Source organism: Colobus angolensis, unplaced genomic scaffold (genome assembly GCF_000951035.1).
Source record: "Colobus angolensis palliatus isolate OR3802 unplaced genomic scaffold, Cang.pa_1.0 Scaffold80, whole genome shotgun sequence".
Lineage (NCBI taxonomy): Eukaryota > Metazoa > Chordata > Mammalia > Primates > Cercopithecidae > Colobus > Colobus angolensis.
Window position 1 is genome coordinate 13011191 of NW_012121821.1, and position 22203 is coordinate 13033393.

Genomic DNA, 22203 nt, shown 5'->3' on the forward strand with positions numbered 1-22203 from the left:
TTGTGAACAGCACAGTCTCTGAAACATTACCAAATCAGTGGCAATATCTACTTACTGGAAGTTGTCACCACTGTGGAGATTGTTAGCACGTAGTAAGCCATAGAAAGTTACATGTGTGCTATCTGATGAAACGCTCAGGTCATGTTCCTTTCCTTCTCTGATCATTGTACGTTTAAGAAGACTGGAACATTTCAAAGCCAGCTCCAAAGCGTCCATCCAGCACCTTCCTAAATGAACACAGATTCATAAGCAGTATAATTTTTAAAACTATGAAACTAGCATGCATCTTAACTTACCCTGTTACCACTATTTCTTTGAGAAACATGCACTAGGAAAGTTAATCTGAACATAACATCTGCTAGAACTTCTTAATGCAATCTTTCAGTTTTCCAAATGCTTTTCACATACTAAGCAGCTACAAACCACTGATAAATGAATAGTATACAGCATGCATTAGAAAGTATATCCAATCTAAAATAAACATACTTTATTTTTCTAATCTTAGAACATTAACATGCAGTATAATTTGAAGGTATCAAGCAAGGTACATAAAATATACTGGAGGATTTATGGTTCTACTATAAACAAACTATCTGAAGTAACTGTTTTTGATAATAGGAAGTCTATCCTCAAGATTAACATCCATTCTATTTGTATGTATGAAACTTTTTAAGTCAGGAAAATGTCTATATAATGCTACTATTAACTGCCATATTAGTTAAGAGAAACATTAATAGTTTTATTTTTTAAATAAAAATTTAAAAGTGAATTAGAAAACTTTTCACTTATATTTGTTTGGGGCTCTTAATTTTCATATATATCACTTCAAGATTTGCTGGGAATATCAGTCAAGTAAAGCATTTTCATACTGAAAGCTCATACCTATATTTTAATAAAAAAAATCATCTGAGGCCAGGTGTGGTGGCTCACGCCTGTAATCCCAGCACTTCGGGAGGCCAAGGCAAGCGGATCATGAGGTCGAGTGTAACACCATCCTGACTAACATGGTGAAACCCTGCCTCTACTAAAAACACAAAAATTAGCTGGGCATGGTGGCGTGTGCCTGTAATCCCAGCTACTCGGGAGGCTGAGGCAGGAGAATGGCTTGTACCAGGGAGTCGGAGGTTGCAGTGAGCTGAGATCGTGCCACTGCACTCTAGCCTGGCAACAGAGCGAGACTCCATCTCAAACACAAAAACAAACAAACAAAAAAAATCAGATAAAAGTAAACTTTGGAAGGTTACAAGATTCCCTACACCAACCTTGTCTAAACTACGAAACATGAAAGCATGAAAGTGAGGACAAAATCTGTTATTAAGATTTGAAAGCTACCTTGATATCATTTAAGTGTTTCTCTCCCCATATTTGCTTCATGAATTAAGTATTAAAGGAGGAACAAAAAAGGTTGTACTCGAATGTCTTATGTAAAAAAAAAAAAAAAAAAAAGTGTATGTCTCATAAATGGTAACATTTAGTAGTAAAATATAAAAAGTATTAAATGTATCTTTCAAATAAAACATGAGTTACCATAAAGATCACTAACAAGTTAAAAGGTGTTAATATGTCCACGGAGGATGAAGAAGAAAACTCTGAACTGCTAACTCATCGGTAAATCACACAATGCTTCCTTTCTATCAGATATCCCTATTTGTCTATGAAGTTACTCATATATTTAGCATTCAAAGCAATTTATGATTACCATGCTTCTGCTGCAAATGCCATACTAAAAATATATTTCCCCAGAAAAATACAAAGTGGCATAAAAAAACTTTTAAAAATGAAGACCAAAATCCAATCCACCAAAAATTATACTTACCATCTGACTCTGAAGTAGCTCGGATGATCAAATAACTGCTAGGTAAGGGCTGAGTAATGGATCCAACTGCTTCACCTTTCGGACCCTTAATAACAAAATAAACAAAATAAATTGGTAGAGAGTAAGTATTATGAGATCTCAACTTTACACTATCCAATATTATCTGTAATAATCTAAATCAGGTATGGATTATAATCTAAAAGCAAATAAGCTTTAATTTCATCATTCTTGACAATGCAAATGTTAAGTATTAAGAAAAATTTTCTAACAAATATATCTCCTTAGCAGAAAACTGAACAAATAATTATCACTTAAATATTACCTCTACATATTGCTTACATACTAAAAAGAACCTGCAATTTACCATATTAAACCAAATTTTAACTTAACAATGTCCATCCCATGGATACAACTAATGAGATAAGAAATACTAAATTTCTAGAAGGTTAAAGAAAGCATCTGGAAATAGAATTATAATTCAAAAGAAAAAGAGAAATGAATTTTAACTGGGTCTAAGGAAAAATATATCTCTACTTTAAAACCAATGAAATATACCTGTTTTAAAACACCAACTATATAAGCTGATTTTATTTTTCCAGAAACATGAAAGAAAAAGAAATTCTGTTGTTGTTGTTGGCTAGGGTTGTTTTATAAGTATACAATACCAACACTAATTAATATCACCAATGCTAAACTTAGGTAGACACAAATCTGGAAAGGAAACTAAGTATTGAATTTAAAATATAATTTTGATACAAAAGCTTAATTTTTAAGTTGTTTTCAAAGGGTTCTTTAAAGTTATCGGGTCAAAAAACAAAACAGATTTCCAAAACGCACAAAACGTTAGAAAGTAAAGATGTAGATTCAAAATGAAAACAGAAAAAAAATTAATATGGCTTTAACAAATACCGTAACCTGCATTTTCAAATAGCTTTACAATTTATGGGCCAGTTCCTAAAACCAGTATACAGTGGGACATGGAATCAGACTGCCTGGGTTTCAATCATAGCTCCATGCTAGAAAAACAGAGTTCAATCTCTTTATGTGTATAATGGGAAGAAACTGTATCCTCCTTATAGGTATGAGAATTAAATAAATGATTTCATGTAAAATACTAAAGTACCTGACATGAACTCATAGCTGTTACTATTTCCTAATCATAAACACTGGCTTCCAAAATATTGAAACAATATCCTAAGTAGGTTTTGCTTGTGGGAAATATTTATATAATTATACAGATTTCTCTCTTCTTCCAATATTAAGAATTAAATATTATAAATTTGACATTAAAATCATTAATATAATGGCCTAAAATTTATTTTAATGCTTGCAATTCCTAAGAGTAGTAGAATACTATATATATACACACACACACGTATATATATAGTATTTTTGTATATGTGTATATGTATACATATATTTTGTTGTTGTTGTTTAAAAAGGTTTTCAAAGTCATTTTCTCCACTTGAGAATCGCTTAATATATAAATGTCAGAGGTTTGGGGGTTTAAATTCTTTCCCCTGCGGGAAGCACCTAACCTCAGAATGGAACTAACTCGGTAATCCCAAATTTATTCTCGCTGTGACTCCAGACTACTGAAATAAAGATTAAAAAGTACAAGTTTTTTCCTAAGTGTATGTATATTGCATTATTAAGCAATACCTTCCCCGCCCCCAGAAAAGGATTAAGCTACTTTTAGTTAATCATAATCTCAATTAGGTGGTTTTCCCTAAAGGAGAAATTCTAACTTCTTTATTCTATGATAACTGGTCTTCTTAGAAACTAAAGCAATGATCATTTTGTAAAAACTCAAACTAGGCTAGGCCTGGTGGCTCACATCTGTAATCTCAGCACTTTGGGAGGCTGAGGCAGGAGGGCCCAGGAAATCAAGACCAGCCTGGGCAACATAGAAAGACCCTATCTCTACAAAATTTTTTTTTAAAAATTAGCTGAGCATGGTGGCATGTGCCTGTGGTCCTAGCTACTTGGGAGGCTGGGGTGGGAGAACTGCTTAGGCACAGGAGGTTGAGGCTGCACTGAGCAATGATCATGCCACTGCAGTCTAGCCTAGGTGACAGTAAAATCTTGCCTAAAAAACACACATACATACACAAAACCACTTAAACTTGACTCATTTATTCTGTTAGTATAATGTTTTTTTTTTTTTTTTTTTTTTTTTTTTTTTGAGACAGGGTCTTGCTCTGTTGCACAGGCTGAAGTGCAGTGGCATGCTCATGGCTCACTGAAACCTCCTTGATCTCTCCCAAGCTCAAGTGATACTCCCACCGCAGACTCCTGAATAGCTGGGACTACAAGTACATGTCACCACACTCGGCTAATTTTTGTATTTTTTGTAGAGACGGGGTTTCACTAGTTGCCCAGGCTGGTCTCGAATTCCTGAGCTCAAGCGATCCAACTGCTCCAGCCTCTCAAAGTGCTGAGATTACAGGAATGAGCCACTGCATCCGGCCACAGTAATGCTTTTCAGTTATAAAAAACATTAATGCTTCATCTTTAAAGACACCTGTCTCTTTCTCAAGAGTAAGTAATTAAAAAAATTTTTTTTTTTAAGAGTAAATAAGATTGCTTCTGCTTATAATAGGCTTCCCATCACACCTTTACATCACTACAGGAAAGACCACAAAAAAAAAAAAAAAAAAAAAAAAGACAATTACTGTTCCAGGGATTCTACTTACCATTTTGATAAAGAGAAAAAACATGGGGCGGGCCGCGGGAAACAAAACAAAACCAACAATAATAAATATAATACAATGTTACAAAGCTGAGTTAGTAATTACAAACTGAAAAACATAGTACAAATTGAATCTCCAAGGGTAAAAGAGATAAAAAGATGCAATATAAAAAGTTAGACCTCAAAGGTAAAGCTTTTTGGTGCACATTTTGTTGTGAGTAGAGGCAGAATGGGGAATAATGCACTGGAAAGCACAACAGATTTGTAAGTCCTGGCAGAGGACTAAACTTATTTGATTGATTTATCTCAGTTCTATTCATGGATTATCATCTTTACCTTTCACCTATATAACAAGCGCTTACATACCTTTACTGCCCAAATAGATTGCTCCAAAGGATGAAAAAGTTTGAAACAAAAGCCATCCTTTTTTGATGGACGTTCAATGATTTCACAGGCATTCAGAAGAACTGTTCCTACCCACTGACCATTTTTTTGGGTTTTATAGATCAGTAGCACCCCAGGTTTCAACACACACCATAACTTGGTCCAGCTCTTTAGAGTACCACGAATCTACAGAAAGATAAATTTATTTTAAAAATGAAGATCTGTTCCCCAAGGTCCAAACCAAAAAATGCAAATACGATGTTTTAATCTAAAATTTCCATAACATGCACACTTTAAATATTTTATTTAAAAGCCAGTACATGGCAAGCACGGCAAACAGACATGAAAATGACATGGCTCTTGTTTCTAAGATGCTTAAATTTTAGTGAGAGACAGGCCAACAGTTTCGAAATAGTGTACTAAGTAGAATAATTTTCCTAATCTCCCTGACCAGGTCAGGGGCCATTAAAATATACTTTCCTAGTACTGAGATTCTTCTTTTTGTAACATTGATCATGGCTGTAATCTTATTTGTGTGTATATGATGATTCTGCTTAAAATAATTTTTCCCCTTTACCACATCAACAGTGCTGAAAACACTGCTGGAACACACTAGGCATTCCCTAAGTATTTGGTGAGTGGTAGGAAGAGAAAATAATTTCCTCCTAGCCCCTAAAATTACCTTATTCAAATTACTTTGTTCCCAGTAATTACATAAAGTATGCCATATAAATTTATTGGAGGATATTTTAAAATACAAGTTACATGAATCCCTATACTCTCATAAAATGTTCCTTATCCTAGGGTTTATCGCTATGTCAATAGTAAGTCTAAAACTACTTTTTCTATAAATTTCTATTTCCATCACCTATTAAAATTGTATCTATGCAATTCAGTGAATTCAAAACACTGAAAGGATGTTAATATTTAGATCAAAAATAAGAATTATACTTTTATTTACTGTAAAACATCTGCTATTTCAATGCACCTACATGAAGTATGAAATAATACAGGATTCCCTAATCCCCTAAATAGGCATACCACAGTAACTCTCAACAAGAAACATTTAGAAAGAAGGAGTTTGGAGCCAGGCATGAAGAAAAGAGAAAATCTAAGATATGTGTATATGTAAAAGAATGGTAAGACAAGAGAGGTGAAAGGAAGACAGGCACTCTGAAATAACATTTTGGATCGTGGAGATGCAACAGAACACGGAGGACAAATTATCAGAAGGAAGGTAAGGTAGAGAAAGTCAGCCAGAGAATGTGTTGGGGACTTAATAGAAGGCAGCTTTAACTCTGAAAAACCTAAGTGAGATCTTGAGCTAATGCACTTCTAAGTAGAGTCAAAACAAGTTGGAAGGTGTTGTTAGCACAAGATTGAAAACCCTAGAATTAGTTACCTGAATTGTCAGGGAAACTATCACTAGACTCTCATTTTAGTGAGGGGAGTCCTATGACAGATCTCATAAGGCTTATGAGGTCAGAGGCCTTAGTAAGTCTTGGCAAAAGTGGAAAGTTTTCAGGGTTGGGGTGATTCTCAGGTACACGCCAAGTACTAAAATTTTCTGTGAGTCAGAGTCCTACAAGATCACTCTTAAACTTAGGATCCCTACAGCTGTCTTTCAGATAAGAATGAGAAAGAGGATAGAGTGACCAGGATGAAAGAAAAGGAAATAAAAATAACCAGAGGCCAAAAGAATAGGGTCTGGAAACAGCAACGTGTGCCTGTCTGATAATCAACAATTTTCATTTTTAAAAAATATATTATGTATCCAACTATTTAAAAATAGCTTTTATATTAAGTTTGTCTCATCTTTTCAATAATATACTAAGTGTACGGTAATACTTAACAATAATTGGAATAGCAAGCAACGTATTTTTTACAGCACATTGTATTAGACAACATATCACACAAATCTAAAAGCTTTTTTAAAAGAACTGCTATACTGTATGTAATTGATGCTACTGTTAAGAAAGACACTAAGATTCCTTCTCTTCATTAAGATGGGAACACAGAACCTCCGGGAATACAATAATAGTTTCTTTGCCAGTGAAAAACAATCATCTTAGGAGTTGTTTTTGTGTTGTAGGCTTTAGGTATACTCTGGGCTTTTCCATTCCAGTAGATGAACATCCAGCAATCTGAATTCATGATTCAAAACACACTGACCTTCAACCAATCAGCCATAACAATAACAGAAGGATCTGTGATTGTACTGAGCAGCTCCTTTGTGGCTCTTTTCTTCTCTTCTCGGTAATTTTTCTTTTGTACCTATTTTATAGAAATAATAGAAAAGCTAAAAACTCAACAGAAATGAGCAATTTATTTTAAGTTCAGGGGTACAAACGCAGGTTTGTTATATAGGTAAACCTGTGTCATGGGGGTTTGTTGTACATATTTTATCATTCAGGTATTAAGCCTACTACTCATTACTTACTTTTCCTGATCCTCTCCTTCCTCCCACCCTCACCCTCTGAAAGGCTCCAGTGTGGGTTGTTTCCCTCTGTGTGTCCATGTGTTCTCATGATTTTGTTTTTCCACTTCTAAGTCAGAACATGCAGTATTGGTTTTTCTATTTCTGAGTTAGTTTGCTAAGGATAATGCCCTTCAGCTCCATCCATGTCTCTGTAAAAGACATGATCTCATTCTTTATTATGGCTACATAATATTCCATGGTGTACTACATTTTCTTTATCCAGTCTCTCATTGATGGGCATTTAGGATGATTCCATGTCTTTGCTATTGTGAATAGTGCTGCAATGAACATACACATGCATGTGTCTTTATAATAGAACGATTACATTCCTTTGGGTATATACCCAATAATGGGATTGTTAGGTCGCATAGTTCTGTCTTTAGGTCTCTGTGGAATCACCACACTGTCTTTTATCCTAATAGTCTAGTATTCTAAAGAGGTTTAGAATTTCATACTATAAAATTCTAAACCGCTTTAGAATTCCAGAATCTGACAAATAAAAATACTATAGTTTTTTTTTATTTTTTAGCAGGAGTTAGTCTTGGACAACCAAGGTTAGAACCTAGTTTTTCTGCTCACTAGTGCAGTTCTACATATCTTTTAAATAATTTTACCTCTTTTTTTTTTTTTTTTTGAGACAGTCTTAGTCTGTAACCCAGGCTGGGGTGCGGTGGCGGAATCTCAGCTCACTGAACCTCCATCTCCTGGGTTAAGGCAATTCTTGTGCCTTGGCCTCCCAAGCAGCTGGGATTATAGGCATATGCCACCATGCCCAGCTAAGTTTTGTATTTTTTGTAGAGATGGGGTTTCACCATGTTGGCCAGAATGGTCTTGAACTCCTGGCCTCAAGTGATCCGCCCACCTCTCAAAGTGCTGGGATTACAGGCGTGAGCCACCACACCTGGCCGATTTTACCTCTTTTTAATTACACAACGCATTAACACAACCTCACAATAAAAATTTCAAACATAAAGCTAGAACCCATTTTTATTATACCCCATCCTATTCCAATCCTCTAAATTGATGACTGTTAATCTTCTGGAAAACACTGTCTTTTCAGACCTTTTCTAAGTAACAACCTATAAAACATTTACATTTTGTGTTTAGCATGCAAAAAGTTCCCCCAGTAAACATTTTTTGAAGAGTATTCATGTCTGTATCATTCTCATTCTTTTAAATGTTACATAGGATTCCTACTGCAAATTAAAATAATAAGAGCTCTAACACTGAGGGCATGCTGTGAACCAGCCACAGTTCTAAGCACTTTACTTGTATTGTCATTACCTCATTTAATCCTCACAACAACATTGTGAAGCAGAAGTATTATTATCCTTGTTTTATAGATAAGAAAACTGAGGTAGAGAGAGTAACCTGCTCAGAATCACACATTTAGTAAATTGTAGAGTCAGCATTCAGAGGCAGACTAGCTCCCAAGTCTATTCTTTTAACCACTGGCCTATACTGCTTCTAAAATATTTATTAATATATTCTCTTACTGATAGAAACCTTCTCTGTTACCAATTTTTTCAGATAACAAAGAATGCCACAACTGTTTGCAATTGAAGTTTTGCTCTCTTTCCCAATACTAATATGTAAGTTATACATAATTAAGAAGCCATAACTATAAAATTAGTTTATCCAAAATATCAAAGTTTCACCTTCATAAGTAAGTTAATTCTAATCATTTGGGGAATCAGCAGTGGACTAATGAGGTCTTACTGTTGCTTTGTTGTTATAATTTGGATAGGGGAAGAGTGATGATAACCTATTAGAGACTACATTTTTAAAAACTAACAAAATCTTACACCAGAAAAGTTGCATTTAATGATAAACAGACTAGACATAATACAATTTTAATAATTCTGTACCCCCAAAACTTTAGATTTTGGTCTTTATTAATCCATCTGATTTAATATCGGATGCAAATACAAATATATATAGGACCAGGCATGGAACACAAATGGTAAAATAGACTAGGCAGGAACCAGAGCCAGTTGGAAAGCAAGTGTTTCTTAAGCTCCAGATTCTATGGCCACTCAGGAAGGTAAGCCCAATGCTACATATTTCTCAGAGAAATTGGATAGCTGAACTTTTAATTAACTGTTGGGTCAAAATTTTAAAACATTATGCAGGTCAAGTTCAGGCCATGACCCAGGAGTTAGCAATCTCTAATTTCAATGGGTGCCAGAGTTCCCATCAGGAGTTCCACAACACAGGGATGATATACCTAGTTCGGATACATTTGTGTAGAGATATCAAGTCCTTAGCCTCTGCAGCTGCCATTTGAGGCCTGAAGCAGTCTGCTCTGGGACAGTCATCAATCAGCCTTATTGGTTGACCACAGTGTACCATACAAATATTAACATTTTCTATGTGTGCCTGCCTGTCTGTACCACTGGATGTTTTTTCTTTCTTTAGGAACACACGTATATATTTATTTTATTAGCCTACTTCCAAATACACATGCAAAGCACAATGTAAATTACCTTTCAGAAATAACTGGAAACTAACCTTAAGAGATTCTTTTTTTGTGAGTTTGCTTGAAGTTGAACTGTCCTTCTCTGAGCCATTATAAAGTTTAGATTCAGACTGAAATCATACAGAAACAGAAGAGAAATAATTAAATCCTTCAGATTTTCTACACATAGCATAAAAATTAATGTTAAAACTATGTGACATCTTTCTCATTTATTGCTATGATTTAAGCAAATGTCAATTTTCAAATAGAATTTTTCCCTATATAGTATGTCTTTAAAAATGAATCCATGTTAAATCCATAAATATAAAAAAGTTAAAACTAATCAGTATACAAACCTACAATGTGAAGTTAAGTAAGATCATTTGTAGATTTTAAATTTTTTTTTTTGAGACGGGAGTCTCGCTCTGCCGCCCAGGCTGGAGTGCAGTGGCCAGATCTCAGCTCACTGCAAGCTCCGCCTCCCGGGTTCACACCATTCTCCTGCCTCAGCCTCCCGAGTAGCTGGGACTACAGGCGCTGGTCACCTCGCCCGGCTAGTTTTTTGTATTTTTTATTAGAGATGGGGTTTCACCGTGTTAGCCAGGATGGTCTCGATCTCCTGACCTCGTGATCCGCCCGTCTCGGTCTCCCAAAGTGCTGGGATTACAGGCTTGAGCCACCGCGCCCGGCCTGATTTTACATTTTTTTTTAAAGAGCATTTCTAAGAACATATATAATTATTTATTCCTAGGACAAAAGTAGCCAAAGTAACGTTATCTTTTAACAGTTTAAATATTCTTAAAACAAACAAACAAACAAAAGACACAAATTCTAACAAGCTGACGCACATATTGCCCTGCTTCTACTCCTCCTTCAACAGGAAGAAATACAAACACTTTTAGAAACCAGTATTAAGTCACTCTATCTAATTTGTACAGTGTGTAAACACCAATATTTCTAGGATCTACTACTTTCTACCTATCAAGTGAGTGGGATTTCCTCACTAAATTATTCATGTCTTAAATTTCTTTCCAGACTTTCAGTTTATACTTCACATTTTCATTTAATCTTCACAAGAATCTTGAACAATAGGCACAACAGATTGTTTTATCTCCATTTTACAAATCATGAAAGGGAGGCTCAGGAAGGTTGATTTTCCAAACTAACAATCATTAACACTGCAGAGATCAGAACCCAGGTTTCCTAATGTAATGCTTGTTTAAAGAGACCACATAGGTTCACTAGAGTAGAAAAGCACAAAACTTAAAAGCTCTATTTATTTTGGAAAAACAAAATTAAACATACTCCTTCAATGTCCAGAAGTTTTATTTTTAACTATTGTTAGACACAGCAGAAGGCACTTAAAGTTCTTAGCAGTACTCCTAAGTAGTGCCAAGAAAGTATACAGAACCTGATCCAAATGGTGGCTTTCAAATGTTGAGTGGCCAGATGTGCATAGTATTACTAGATATTATCAAGGATACACACCTTTGTATACAATTCCCTCAATTTTTAGATTAATAAGAACAGATAACACATTTATTTGTCAATGATACCCAGTGTGTATCACCCAAAGAAAGAACTCAGTAAATATCTAATGAATTAATAAAATGAAAATAAAATAGGTACTTGCAGCTCATTTCTCTCCTCTCTCCTAAAAACACTTCTGTTACTTGGTATGAAATATGGGGTATTAAGGTGATATTAACTGGCTGAACCAGAAGGGAAATGCAAACAATTTTCAATGTAGAAATCAACCTAGTTAAACTTTTGGGAAAGTTACTCCTTTAAGAACTGGAGTTGAAACATCACATTAATTACTCCAATGATGATGGCATATATTGTGATACCAAAACAATTTCATAACATTCCTCAAGCCAAACAGGTTTCTGTCTTCTCCTTGGCCCTGGGAACACGAAATGGCATGGCTATTGTCAGAGGAATATGATGGCTTAAAATTATTAGGAGATTCTACTTCCCACAACTTAATAGGATAATGTTTATAGTAGTGTACTTTTTAGAAACTATTAAACAAAAAATGTTAATAGTATTACCTTAAAAGTTAATGAATATTCATGGTTGTTTACTATTTACAAAGTACAGTTAACTCTTGAACAACACAGTTTGAACTGCGTAGGTCCACTTATAGGCAGATTTTTTTTCTACAAAAGTTACACTGAGTGTACCTGCCTTTCTTGCTTCCCCTACCACCTCCTCCACCTCTTCTGCCTCTGTCACCTGAAACAGCAAGACTAACTCTTCCTCTTCCTCCTTAGCCTACTCAATGTGAAGATAACAAAGACAGACCTTTCTGATGATCCACTTCCACTTAATAAATAGTAAATACATTTTCTCTTCCTCATGATTTTTTTAAATAACATATTCTTTCCTCTAGCTTACTTTATTGTAAGAATACGGTACACAATACATATACAAAGTAAGTGTTAATTGACTATGTTATCAGTAAGGCTTCTGGTCAACAGTACACAATTACAGTAGTTAAGTTTTTAGGGAGTCAAAAGTTATATGCAGATTTTTATATTCACAGGGGAGTGGAAGGTCAGTGCCCCTAACCTCCATGTTGTTCAAGGATCAACCGTATATGTTAAACATTTATATACTCAAAGCAAACTTAGGAGATAGTAGTTGTATCCCTCTTTTACTAATGAAGACACTAAAACTAACAGATTACGTATCTTTCCAAAGTCGCAAAGCTACAAAGTGCATGAGCTGGGATTTGTACCCTCATCTAATTCCCAGCTCATGTTCTTACTTATCTCACTATATTAATTTCTCATCTTTTAAAACTGTTCATATGGTATCTTAAAGTTAAGATCTATCTTTACAAACAAGAAGAAATCTGTGGCCGGGCGTGGTGACTCATGCTGGCAATCCCCACACTTTGGGAGGCTAAGGCGGGAGGACTGCTTGAGCTCAGGAGTTCAAGACCAGCCTGGGCAACATGGTGAGACACCGTCTCTATGAAAAACACAAAAATTAGCTGGGCATAGTGGCATGTCCCTGTAGTCCCAGGTATTCGGGAGGTTGAGGCAAGAGAATCACCTGAGCCTAGGAGTTTGAGGCTGCAGTGAGCAGTGACTGCACCACTGCACTCCAGTCCGGATGATAAAGTGAGACCTTGTCTTAAAAAAAATCAAATTTGTTTTCCTAACAATTAAGCTCTAGCTTGGTTATTCCTAAAAGATTATTGTACATAGGGACCAGCAGGCCAGAAGGGTGTCACATGAACTTGGTAAACTGATCTCAAGGAATCTTTAACTCACATACCTCAAGGAATCTCTGACATAACATGCAGTCTAGTTCTGAAATACAAAAAGGAATGACCACGTTCCAGTCTTTTCTACATTACTACCTCAGTTTTTTTCATCAAAACACCTTTCAAATGCCAAAAATGTAAATGATTTTTTTTGTTGGGGATATTTTACCAAACTAAGTTTCCCGTCCTTCATAAACTTTACTGACCACTCTCTTAAGGATGACCATCAAGATAGGCAAGTTTAATGTATATTACTGCTTGCCTCTTTGTTAAATGGCATTAGAATGCTTAGCATGTTATATTTTTTACTTCTTTCCTTCTCTTTTTCTTCTCTCTTTTCCCCTTTAACTGCTGTCCCCTTATAGGCTCTGTGACTTTAAGAAGTTAATTTCATCTGTCAGTCTTAGTTTCTTCATCTGTAAAATGAAGATACTACTACTAATTCATAGGGTTGCTTTGAGGGTTAAATGATACTTAAAGTGTTTAACTTAGTACTTGGTAATATATTGTTTCAGGTTTATGACTATATCTCAGATTGCAGGTGCTATCAAAAATCTGACCTTTAGAGATTTAAATAATGGGACATTTATTTATTAAAATACTTTGCAATTTGCTTTGAAAATTATATAATGCTACAGATATAAGGAACAACAAGGATAATGGTAAGTTACTGTGATCACATCAGACATTTTGGTTTAGAAAGGTTTGTTAACCGTCCAGGTAAATGTATGTTTTAAAGCAAGTAACAGATGATTCAGCAAACCTACAAGGCAAGTAGTTAAATGGTTGAAGAATCAACTTAAGAGATGTGAGCTCAAAAACCCCTTATCCTTTTAAAAGAACTCCTTTTATCCCACTAGACACATTAGTTATGTTGTAATTCCTTCTGTTGAGAATGGATAATTAAAAATTCATTTTAAAATGCTACTTTGTTTGGGATAATCTGATTAACCAACTTTTCCAATTCACTTATTCATACAACGAAAAAGCATAGGAAAAGGTGCATGAGAAAGAGGAACTGCCTTATTTTATTTTTTGAGACAGGTCTCACTCTGTCCCTCAGTCTGGAGGGCAGTGGTATGATCACAGCTCACTGAAGCCTCCAACTCCTGCGCTCAAGTGATCCTCCCACCTTAGTTTCCCGAGTAGCGAGTCAAGGTCTCACTAGGTTGCCCAGGCTGGTCTCAAACTCCTGGGCTCACGCAATCCTCCCACCTCAGCCTCCCAAAGTGCTGGGATTACAGGCAAAAGCCACTGTGCCCAGCTCCTTTATTTTTAAATAATGTCTTGGGGATGAGGCAGGTATATTTTACTGTGTTAATCAGGCTCAATTAAGAATTTTAAGAAATAACATTTAACCTAAAATCCTGTGACCAAAATGAGAGTATTCATATTTTTTGCATCAAGTTGGGGAAAGTTAAAATTGTTTGATGTTCTCAGTTATACAACTCAATCATGAAAGGAATAACAAATCTTGTTTTCCAAAATTACTCAGATAAGAATAAAAATCTTCAGAATTCCACAAGTATGAGGTTTAATGATAAATGTAAAATTTTACACTGTTCTGAAAAACAAGAGAGTTCGTTGCATGCTCATACATATATACAAATTTATATATTTGAGACAAGGTCTCACTTCGTCTCTGAGGCCAGAGTGCAGTGGCGCAAACACAGCTCACTTGCATCGTCAACCTCCTGGGCTCAAGCATCTCCTGCCTTAGCCCCCCAGGTAGCTGGGACCACAGGCATATGGCATGTCACTGCACCTGGCTAATTTTTGTATTTTTTGTAGAGATAGGGTTTTATCATGTCCAGGCTGTTCTTAAACTCCTGAGCTCAAGCAATCTTTCCATCTCAGCCTCCCCAAGTGCTGGGACTACAGGCATGAAACACTGTGCCCGGCCGCATGTTAAAATATTTGAAGACAAAGGAGCAACTATAGACATCTTAAGCTAACAGAATAAACTAAGATTAAATCTAAATTATGAGAAAATCAGTAAGTTTCAGCTCTTGGAAAATAATATGATGAGTATAATTTTACTTATATACCAAATAGTTATGTTAAGAATCCCATTCATTCACTCTAATGCTTTATTCATAAGAAAATATCTTCTTAACTATCTATTGTTAACCAGCTACTTTGTCAGGTACTTTCTGCACCACAATCTGGGAGGTACATCTTACCTCCCCTGAACAAAAAAGAAAACTGAAGCCACTGTGAACTCTAGTTTTAAGACTTATTTTGAGTCTTGGGGAATTAATTTGTCTGAGCCTCAGTTTGTTCATTCATAAAATGGAGTCAACAATACCTGTCTTCCAGTATTGTTATGAACGTTAAAATGGCCCAAGTAAACTCTCAACAAAAAGTAGTTACTAAGTTGGGCATGGTGGCATGTGCCTGCAGTCCCAGTTACTTGGGAGGTTGAGGTGGGAGGACTGATTGAGCCCAGAAGTTTGAATCCAGCTTGGGCAATATAGTGAGGCCTTCATCTCTTTAAAAAAAACAAAAAAATTAGCTATTAATGGCCGGGCGCAGTGGCTCAGGCCTGTAATCCCAGCACTTTGGGAGGCCGAGATGGGCGGATCACAAGGTCAGGAGATCAAGACCATCCTGGTTAACACGGTGAAACCCCGTCTCTACTAAAAATACAAAAAAATTAGCCAGCTGTGGTGGCGGGCGCCTGTAGTCCCAGCTACTCGGGAGGGTGAGGAAGGAGAATGGCATGAACCTGGGAGGCGGAGCTTGCAGTGAGCCGAGATCGTGTCACTGCACTCCAGTCTGGGTGACAGAGAGAGACTCTGTCTCGGGAAAAAACAAAAAAAAAAGTAGCTATTATTAACATTGTAACTAACAGCTAAAAATTTATAGGTAATAGGAGAGTCAAGATTCAAATTGACTCTTTTCATTTTAAAGCAGCGCTGCCCAGCAGAACTTTCTAAATGCCAGAGGTCCTATATCTGAGCTGTCCAGTGTGGCGGCCACTAGCCATATGTGGTTACTGAGCATTTGAGGTGTGACTAGTGTAATTGAGGAGCTAAATTTCTAATTTTATTTAATTTTAATTAATTTAAAGATCCACATATGATTAGATGCTACTGTACCCAAAGCATAGTTCTAAAGCTTGAGGTTTTTTTTTTTTGGTCCCCCTCATTAAGGCACACAGCTTCATTTAAAGTATGCAAAGTTCCTTTTCAGGCCTCCCCCATTAAAGGGTACATATAGATGGCAAATAGGTAGCTGTGGTATGTAGATCTGTGTGTTTAGGTGTTTAGGCTTTGGAGTAGGAATACCATTATACCATGTATTCACCAATTCTAGTATTAATTGCTTGAAAATAGGTCTTAAAAAAAAAAAACTCTATAAATCTCATTGTATTTCTGGCTGTGGCAGACCTAAGATAAATTATTTCCTACTTTCTTTAATAATACAGATCATGTAAAATGATTGACAGTGCTCAAAACTCATAACCCCAAAATACAGGGGCATACTGACTCTTTTAAGCTGAAGGAAACTGAGAAAACTTGAAAAGCAGAAAGGTCACTCTCTGACCTTCTGCCTTTCTGCTCTAAAGCAGGCCACAATATAATTCTCTGACCTTCCCCTGAAGCAGGTACTCTACCTATCCTTAGAAGAAAGAACCCAAAGACACAGAGATACCAAGAAGAAGCTGAACAAACAGGCCTTGCTAAATTCCCCGCAGTGTATTAGCATCATATAATACCCCCCAACCTTTGTCCAATCATACTTCTGTGACTGTCTGCTCTTCACCAAACCAAAGCATAAAAATACACAGATTTCCCTGTTCTTTTGGGTCTTCATTTTTGAAAGCTCCTGTGTCACACAGAACTTGTATTAAATACATATGTATGCTTTTCTCTTGTTCATCTTTCTTTTGTTATGGGATCTCAGCCATGAACCTTGCAATGGGAAAAGAAATGTTTTCTCCCGTTGGTGATCCAGGCATTTCTCATATATGTTACATAAATACAAAGTACTTTTAAACTTCTAGCCTAAGTACTTTACACTAATATGATAGATGAACTTTTGTGTAATGTATACATGAAAAGTGGGAATAATATTTGTGTAAAATCCTACATAAAAACGTATTGTGCAATCTTCTCAACCACTCTCAAGAACAGGATATGGGGGAGCTTATATGGGTTTAATGGTATTTTTAATTTACTTGGGAGGTATAATGGTTGTTTTTGGTTATGCTACGGCAATGGCTATTGAAGAGTATGCTGAGGCATGGGGTTCAGGGTTTGAGGTTCTGGGGAGTCTTTTAGTAGGGTTAGCGATGGAGGTAGGATTGTTTTTATGAGTTTTAGATTTTGATGGGTTAGTGGTGGTGGTTAATTTTAACAATATAGGGAGTTGAGTGATTTCCGAGGGAGAAGGGCCGGGGGTTAATTCGGGAGGATTCTATTGGTGCGGGTGCTTTGTATGACTATGGGCGTTGGTTGGTGGTAGTTACTGGTTGAACATTGTTTGTTGGTGTGTATATTGTGATTGAGATTGCTCGGGGTAATAGGTTACGTTATTAGAAATAAGGTTAGGGTGAGAGGGATAAGAAAAGAGAGAAAATAAAACTTGATTATACCTTTTTGAGTGGTTGTGAGGATGGAGGTGATAATGTGGGTGTGTGAGATTGTTTAGATTTTTCTAGTCAGATTGAGCCTAGTAAAAGGGAAGCTGGGTTTTGACTTATAAGCAGGTTTTGGTAGGGAGCTGTGCGATGAATTGTAATGGGAAAATATCCTAGTATGTTAGAGAATTTAAATATGCATGATGGGATATCCATTTTAAGTTTATTGGTTATAAGAGTAAGATCCAAGGCTACTAGGAAGCCTAGAGCGGTTATGTACAGGGCCGAGAGTTTTAGGTGAGATGATATTGTTAGTTGGGGAGGTGAGGTGGGAGAGATGCTATTGGTAATGAGAAATCCTGCGAGTAGGCTGCCGATTGTGAGGCGTTTGATTGGGTTTAATAGGGTGGGGGTGTTTTCGTTAATCTTGATTAAGGTTGGGAAGCGAGGTCGTCCTGTTAAGGTGAGGAGAATAGTTCAAGTATTGTAAGCGCTTGTTAGGAAAGTGGCAATGAGAGTGATAGATAGGGCTCAGGCGTTGGTATACGGCGTGTTTGCGGTTTCGATGATGAGGTCTTTGGAGTAGAGCCTGTGAGAAAAGACATGCCTGTGAGTGCCAGGTTACCGATGGTTAGGGAAGTTGAGGTAAGGGGTATCATTTTAAATAATCCTCCAATTTTTCGAATGTCTTGCTCATTGTTTAGATTGTGGATAATAGACCCAGAGCAAATAAATAGTATGGCTTTGAAGAAGGCATGGGTGCAGATGTGTAGGAATGCTAAGTATGGTTGGTTGATGCCGATAGTGACTATTATTAGGCCTAATTGACTTGAGGTGGAGAAGGCTATGATTTTTTTGATATCGTTTTGTGTTAGGGTACAAATTGCTGTGAATAGAGTAGTAATGGCCCTTAGGCATAGTGTAAAGCTTTGAATTAACGTGTTGTTTTCCATTAAGGGGTGGAAGCGGATGAGTAGGAACACTCCAGCTACGACTATGGTGCTGGAGTGGAGTAAAGCTGAAACTGGGGTTGAGCCTTCTATAGCGGAGGGGAGTCAAGGATGGAGACCAAGTTGAGCTGATTTTCCTGTTGCTGCTACTAAATCTTGCCAGAAAAAAAGTCGAAAGTCGAATCCCTTCACAAGTTATAGAAAATCCAGTGAACTACAAACCCACAGGGAAACTGGTTACTGCATCACATAGTGTTTCTCAAATCTGAATATGCACTCTTAAAGAAAAAATGCTCAACAGGCCTAAGAATGTGTCTAAGTATCCCAGTTTGAGAAATACTGATTCATAAACTCTGTCTTATTCTAAGAAAATGTCTGTCAATCGTAGACAATTACTACTGCAAAGATCTGGCTTTTAACTGGTAAAATATATGTATTTTGATTGTCATCTGAATGAACTCAAAATACTTAAGAATTTTTTTTTTTAAAGCCATAAACCCTGAGAATATATCTGAATGCAATCCTCAGACTTAAGTTTGAGAAGTGCTGCTATAGCAGAGATACCAGAAACAGTATTACTCTGACAGGAAAACTGGTTACCAATCAGCTGTATTTCTAAGTAACCAACAATACTTACATTAGCCCCAATGGAACTTCACTCTTTTAATACACACTACATGGTTTAGATGCATCAACATAAAAACATCACATAAAAGCTTCATAGGATTTCAGTGTTAGTTCCCTCATCTCAAATATTAGGGAAATGTCATAATCATGTATTTGCTTATATATGCTTACCTTGCTCTTTGACATAGAAAGTGAAGATTCATCTTTATTTTGAGAAATATCTTCCTTCCCTCTTTCAAAACCTTAAAAAAAAAGTCAGTATATCAGTATTACTATTTTTGAACATGTATAATAAGTAATTCATTTTCAAGTATAGACTATATTTCATATAAATCAGTTCAGGAAGCCTGTACATATGGCTTTAAACTATTAAAGATCTCTAAAGGGTCATATCTAGTAAAATCCTTCAGAATTAAGGCTTAGAAACAACGAAATATTTCCCTGAACCCATCAACATTGTGAAATATCTGTTTTCTTTGCTCCTGCAGAACTTTGCAAAAATTCAGCCCTCATAGAGCTTTTATTCCAGTCAGCTGGTTTCCAGCAATGAATTCTAACTAATGGAACCAACCCAACATACTTTTCATACCTCTGGTGAAAAGGGAAAACAATTTCAGACGAGGTGATAAAAGATTAGGGAAATAAATCTGGATTGACTTTTTAAAAATCTTATAATGTGCGTATGGTGAGAATTAGATGAGGATACATACAAAGCACTTAGCACAGAGTTTTTGCACACAGCATACATTAAATTAATGTTCACTTTTATTATCATCACTTTCTATTGTTATTGCAAAAGGATGAATCTAAAATACAAGAGTGCATTGGGACAAACATGCATATACTCCTGTAATCACATAACACTTTTATAGCACTAAGCCGACACCAACAAACAAATTACTATTATAAAGGTACAACTGGGTGCTTCCAAGATGGCTGAATAGGAACAGCTCCAGTCTACAGCTCCTAGCGTGAGCAATACAGAAGACGGGTGATTTCTGCATTTCCAGCTGAGGTACCGGGTTCATCTCACTGGGGCTTGTCGCACAGTGGGTGCAGGATAGTGGGTGCAGCCCATCGAGTGTGAGCCGAAGCTGGGTGAGGCATCACCTCACCCAGGAAGCACAAGGAGTAAGGGAATTCCCTTTCCTAGCCATGGGAAGCTGTGACAGACAGCACCTGGAAAATCGGGTCACTCTCACCCTAATATTGCGCCTCTCCAACTGTCTTAGCAAAAAGCACACCAGGAGATTATATCCCGCGCCTGGCTTGGAGGGTCCCACGCCCAAAGAGCCTCACTCATTGCTAGCACAGCAGTCTGAGATCGAACTGCAAGGCAGCAGCGAGGCTGGGGGAGGTATGCCCGCCACTGCTGAGGCTTGAGTAGGTAAACAAAGCGGCCAGGAAGCTCGAACTGGGTGGAGCCCACTGCAGCTCAAGGAAGCCTGCCTGCCTCTGTAGACTCCACCTCTGGGGGCAGGGCATAACCGAACAAAACGCAGCAGAAACCTCTGCAGACTTAAATGTCCCTGTCTGATAGCTTTGAAGAGAGTAGTGGTTCTCCCAGGATGGAGTTTGAGATCTGAGAACGGACAGACTGCCTCCTCAAGTGGGTCCCTAACCCCCGAGCAGCCTAACTGGGAGGCACTCCCCAGTAGGGGCAGACTGACACCTCACACGGCCAGGTACCCCTCTGAGACGAAGCTTCCAGAGGAATGATCAGGCAGCAACATGTGCTGTTCAGCAATATTTGCTGATCTGCAGCCTCCACTGCTGATACCCAGGCAAACAGCGTCTGCAGTGGACCTCCAGCAAACTCCAACAGACCTGCAGCTAAGGGTCCTGTTAGAAGGAAAAAGGACATCCACACTAAAACCCCATGTGTATGTCACCATCACCAAAGACCAAAGGTAGATAAAACCACAAAGATGGGGAAAAAACAGAGCAGAAAAGCTGAAAATTCTAAAAATCAGAGCACCTCTCTCCCTCCAAAGGACCACAGCTCCTCTCCAGCAATGGAACAAAGCTGGATGGAGAGTGACTTTGACGAGTCGAGAGGCGAAGGCTTCAGAAGATCAAACTTCCCCCAGCTAAAGGAGGAAGTTTGGACCCATCGCAAAGAAGGTAAAAACCTTGAAAAAAGATGAGACAAACGACTAACTAGAATAACCAGTGTAGAGAAGTCATTTAAGGAAATGACCTGATGGAGCTGAAAATCACGGCATGAGAATTACGTGACACATGCACAAGCTTCAGTAGCCGATTCGATTAATTGGAAGAAAGGGTACCAGTGACTGAAGATCAAATGAATGAAATGAAGTGAGAAGTTTAGAGAAAAAAGAGTAAAAAGAAACTAACAAAATCTCCAGGAAATATGGGACTATGTGAAAAGACCAAATCTACGTCTGACTGGTGTACCTGAAAGTGATGGGGAGAATGGAACCAAGTTGGAAAACACTCTGCAGGATATTATCCAGGAGAACTTCCCCAACCTAGCAAGACAGGCCAACAATCAAATTCAGGAAATATAAAGAACACCACAAAGATACTCCTCGAGAAGAGCAACTCCAAGACACATAATTGTCAGATTCACCAAAGTTGAAATGAAGGAAAAAATGTTAAGGGCAGCCAGAGAGAAAGGTCGAGTTACCCACAAACGGAAGCCCATCAGATTAACAGTGGATCTCTCAGCAGAAGCTCTACAAGCCAGAAGAGAATGGGGGCCAATTTTCAACATTCTTAAATAAAATAATTTACAACCCAAAATTTTGTATCCAGCCAAACTGCTTCATAGTGAAGGAGAAATAAAATCCTTTATAGACAAGCAAATGCTGAGAGATTTTGTCACCACCAGGCCTGCCCTACAAGAGTTCCTGAAGGAAGCACCAAACATGGAAAGGAACAACCGGTACCAGCCACTGCAAAAACATGGCAA

General features: G+C 37.2%; 1 protein-coding gene across 3 annotated transcripts in view; it reads right to left on the reverse strand.

Annotated features, from left to right (window-relative positions):
- Window positions 1-22203, reverse strand: part of OSBPL8 (oxysterol binding protein-like 8) — a 217437-nt gene that overhangs the window by 40609 nt on the left and 154625 nt on the right. For all 3 annotated transcript variants that reach the window (XM_011929374.1, XM_011929372.1, XM_011929373.1), the window contains 6 exons: window positions 19440-19510; window positions 9883-9960; window positions 7065-7166; window positions 4875-5078; window positions 1817-1901; window positions 56-227 (listed from right to left, as the gene is read on the reverse strand). In XM_011929374.1, the coding sequence (XP_011784764.1) occupies window positions 56-227; window positions 1817-1901; window positions 4875-5078; window positions 7065-7166; window positions 9883-9960; window positions 19440-19510 (712 nt within the window). The remainder of the gene's footprint in view (window positions 1-55; window positions 228-1816; window positions 1902-4874; window positions 5079-7064; window positions 7167-9882; window positions 9961-19439; window positions 19511-22203) is intronic.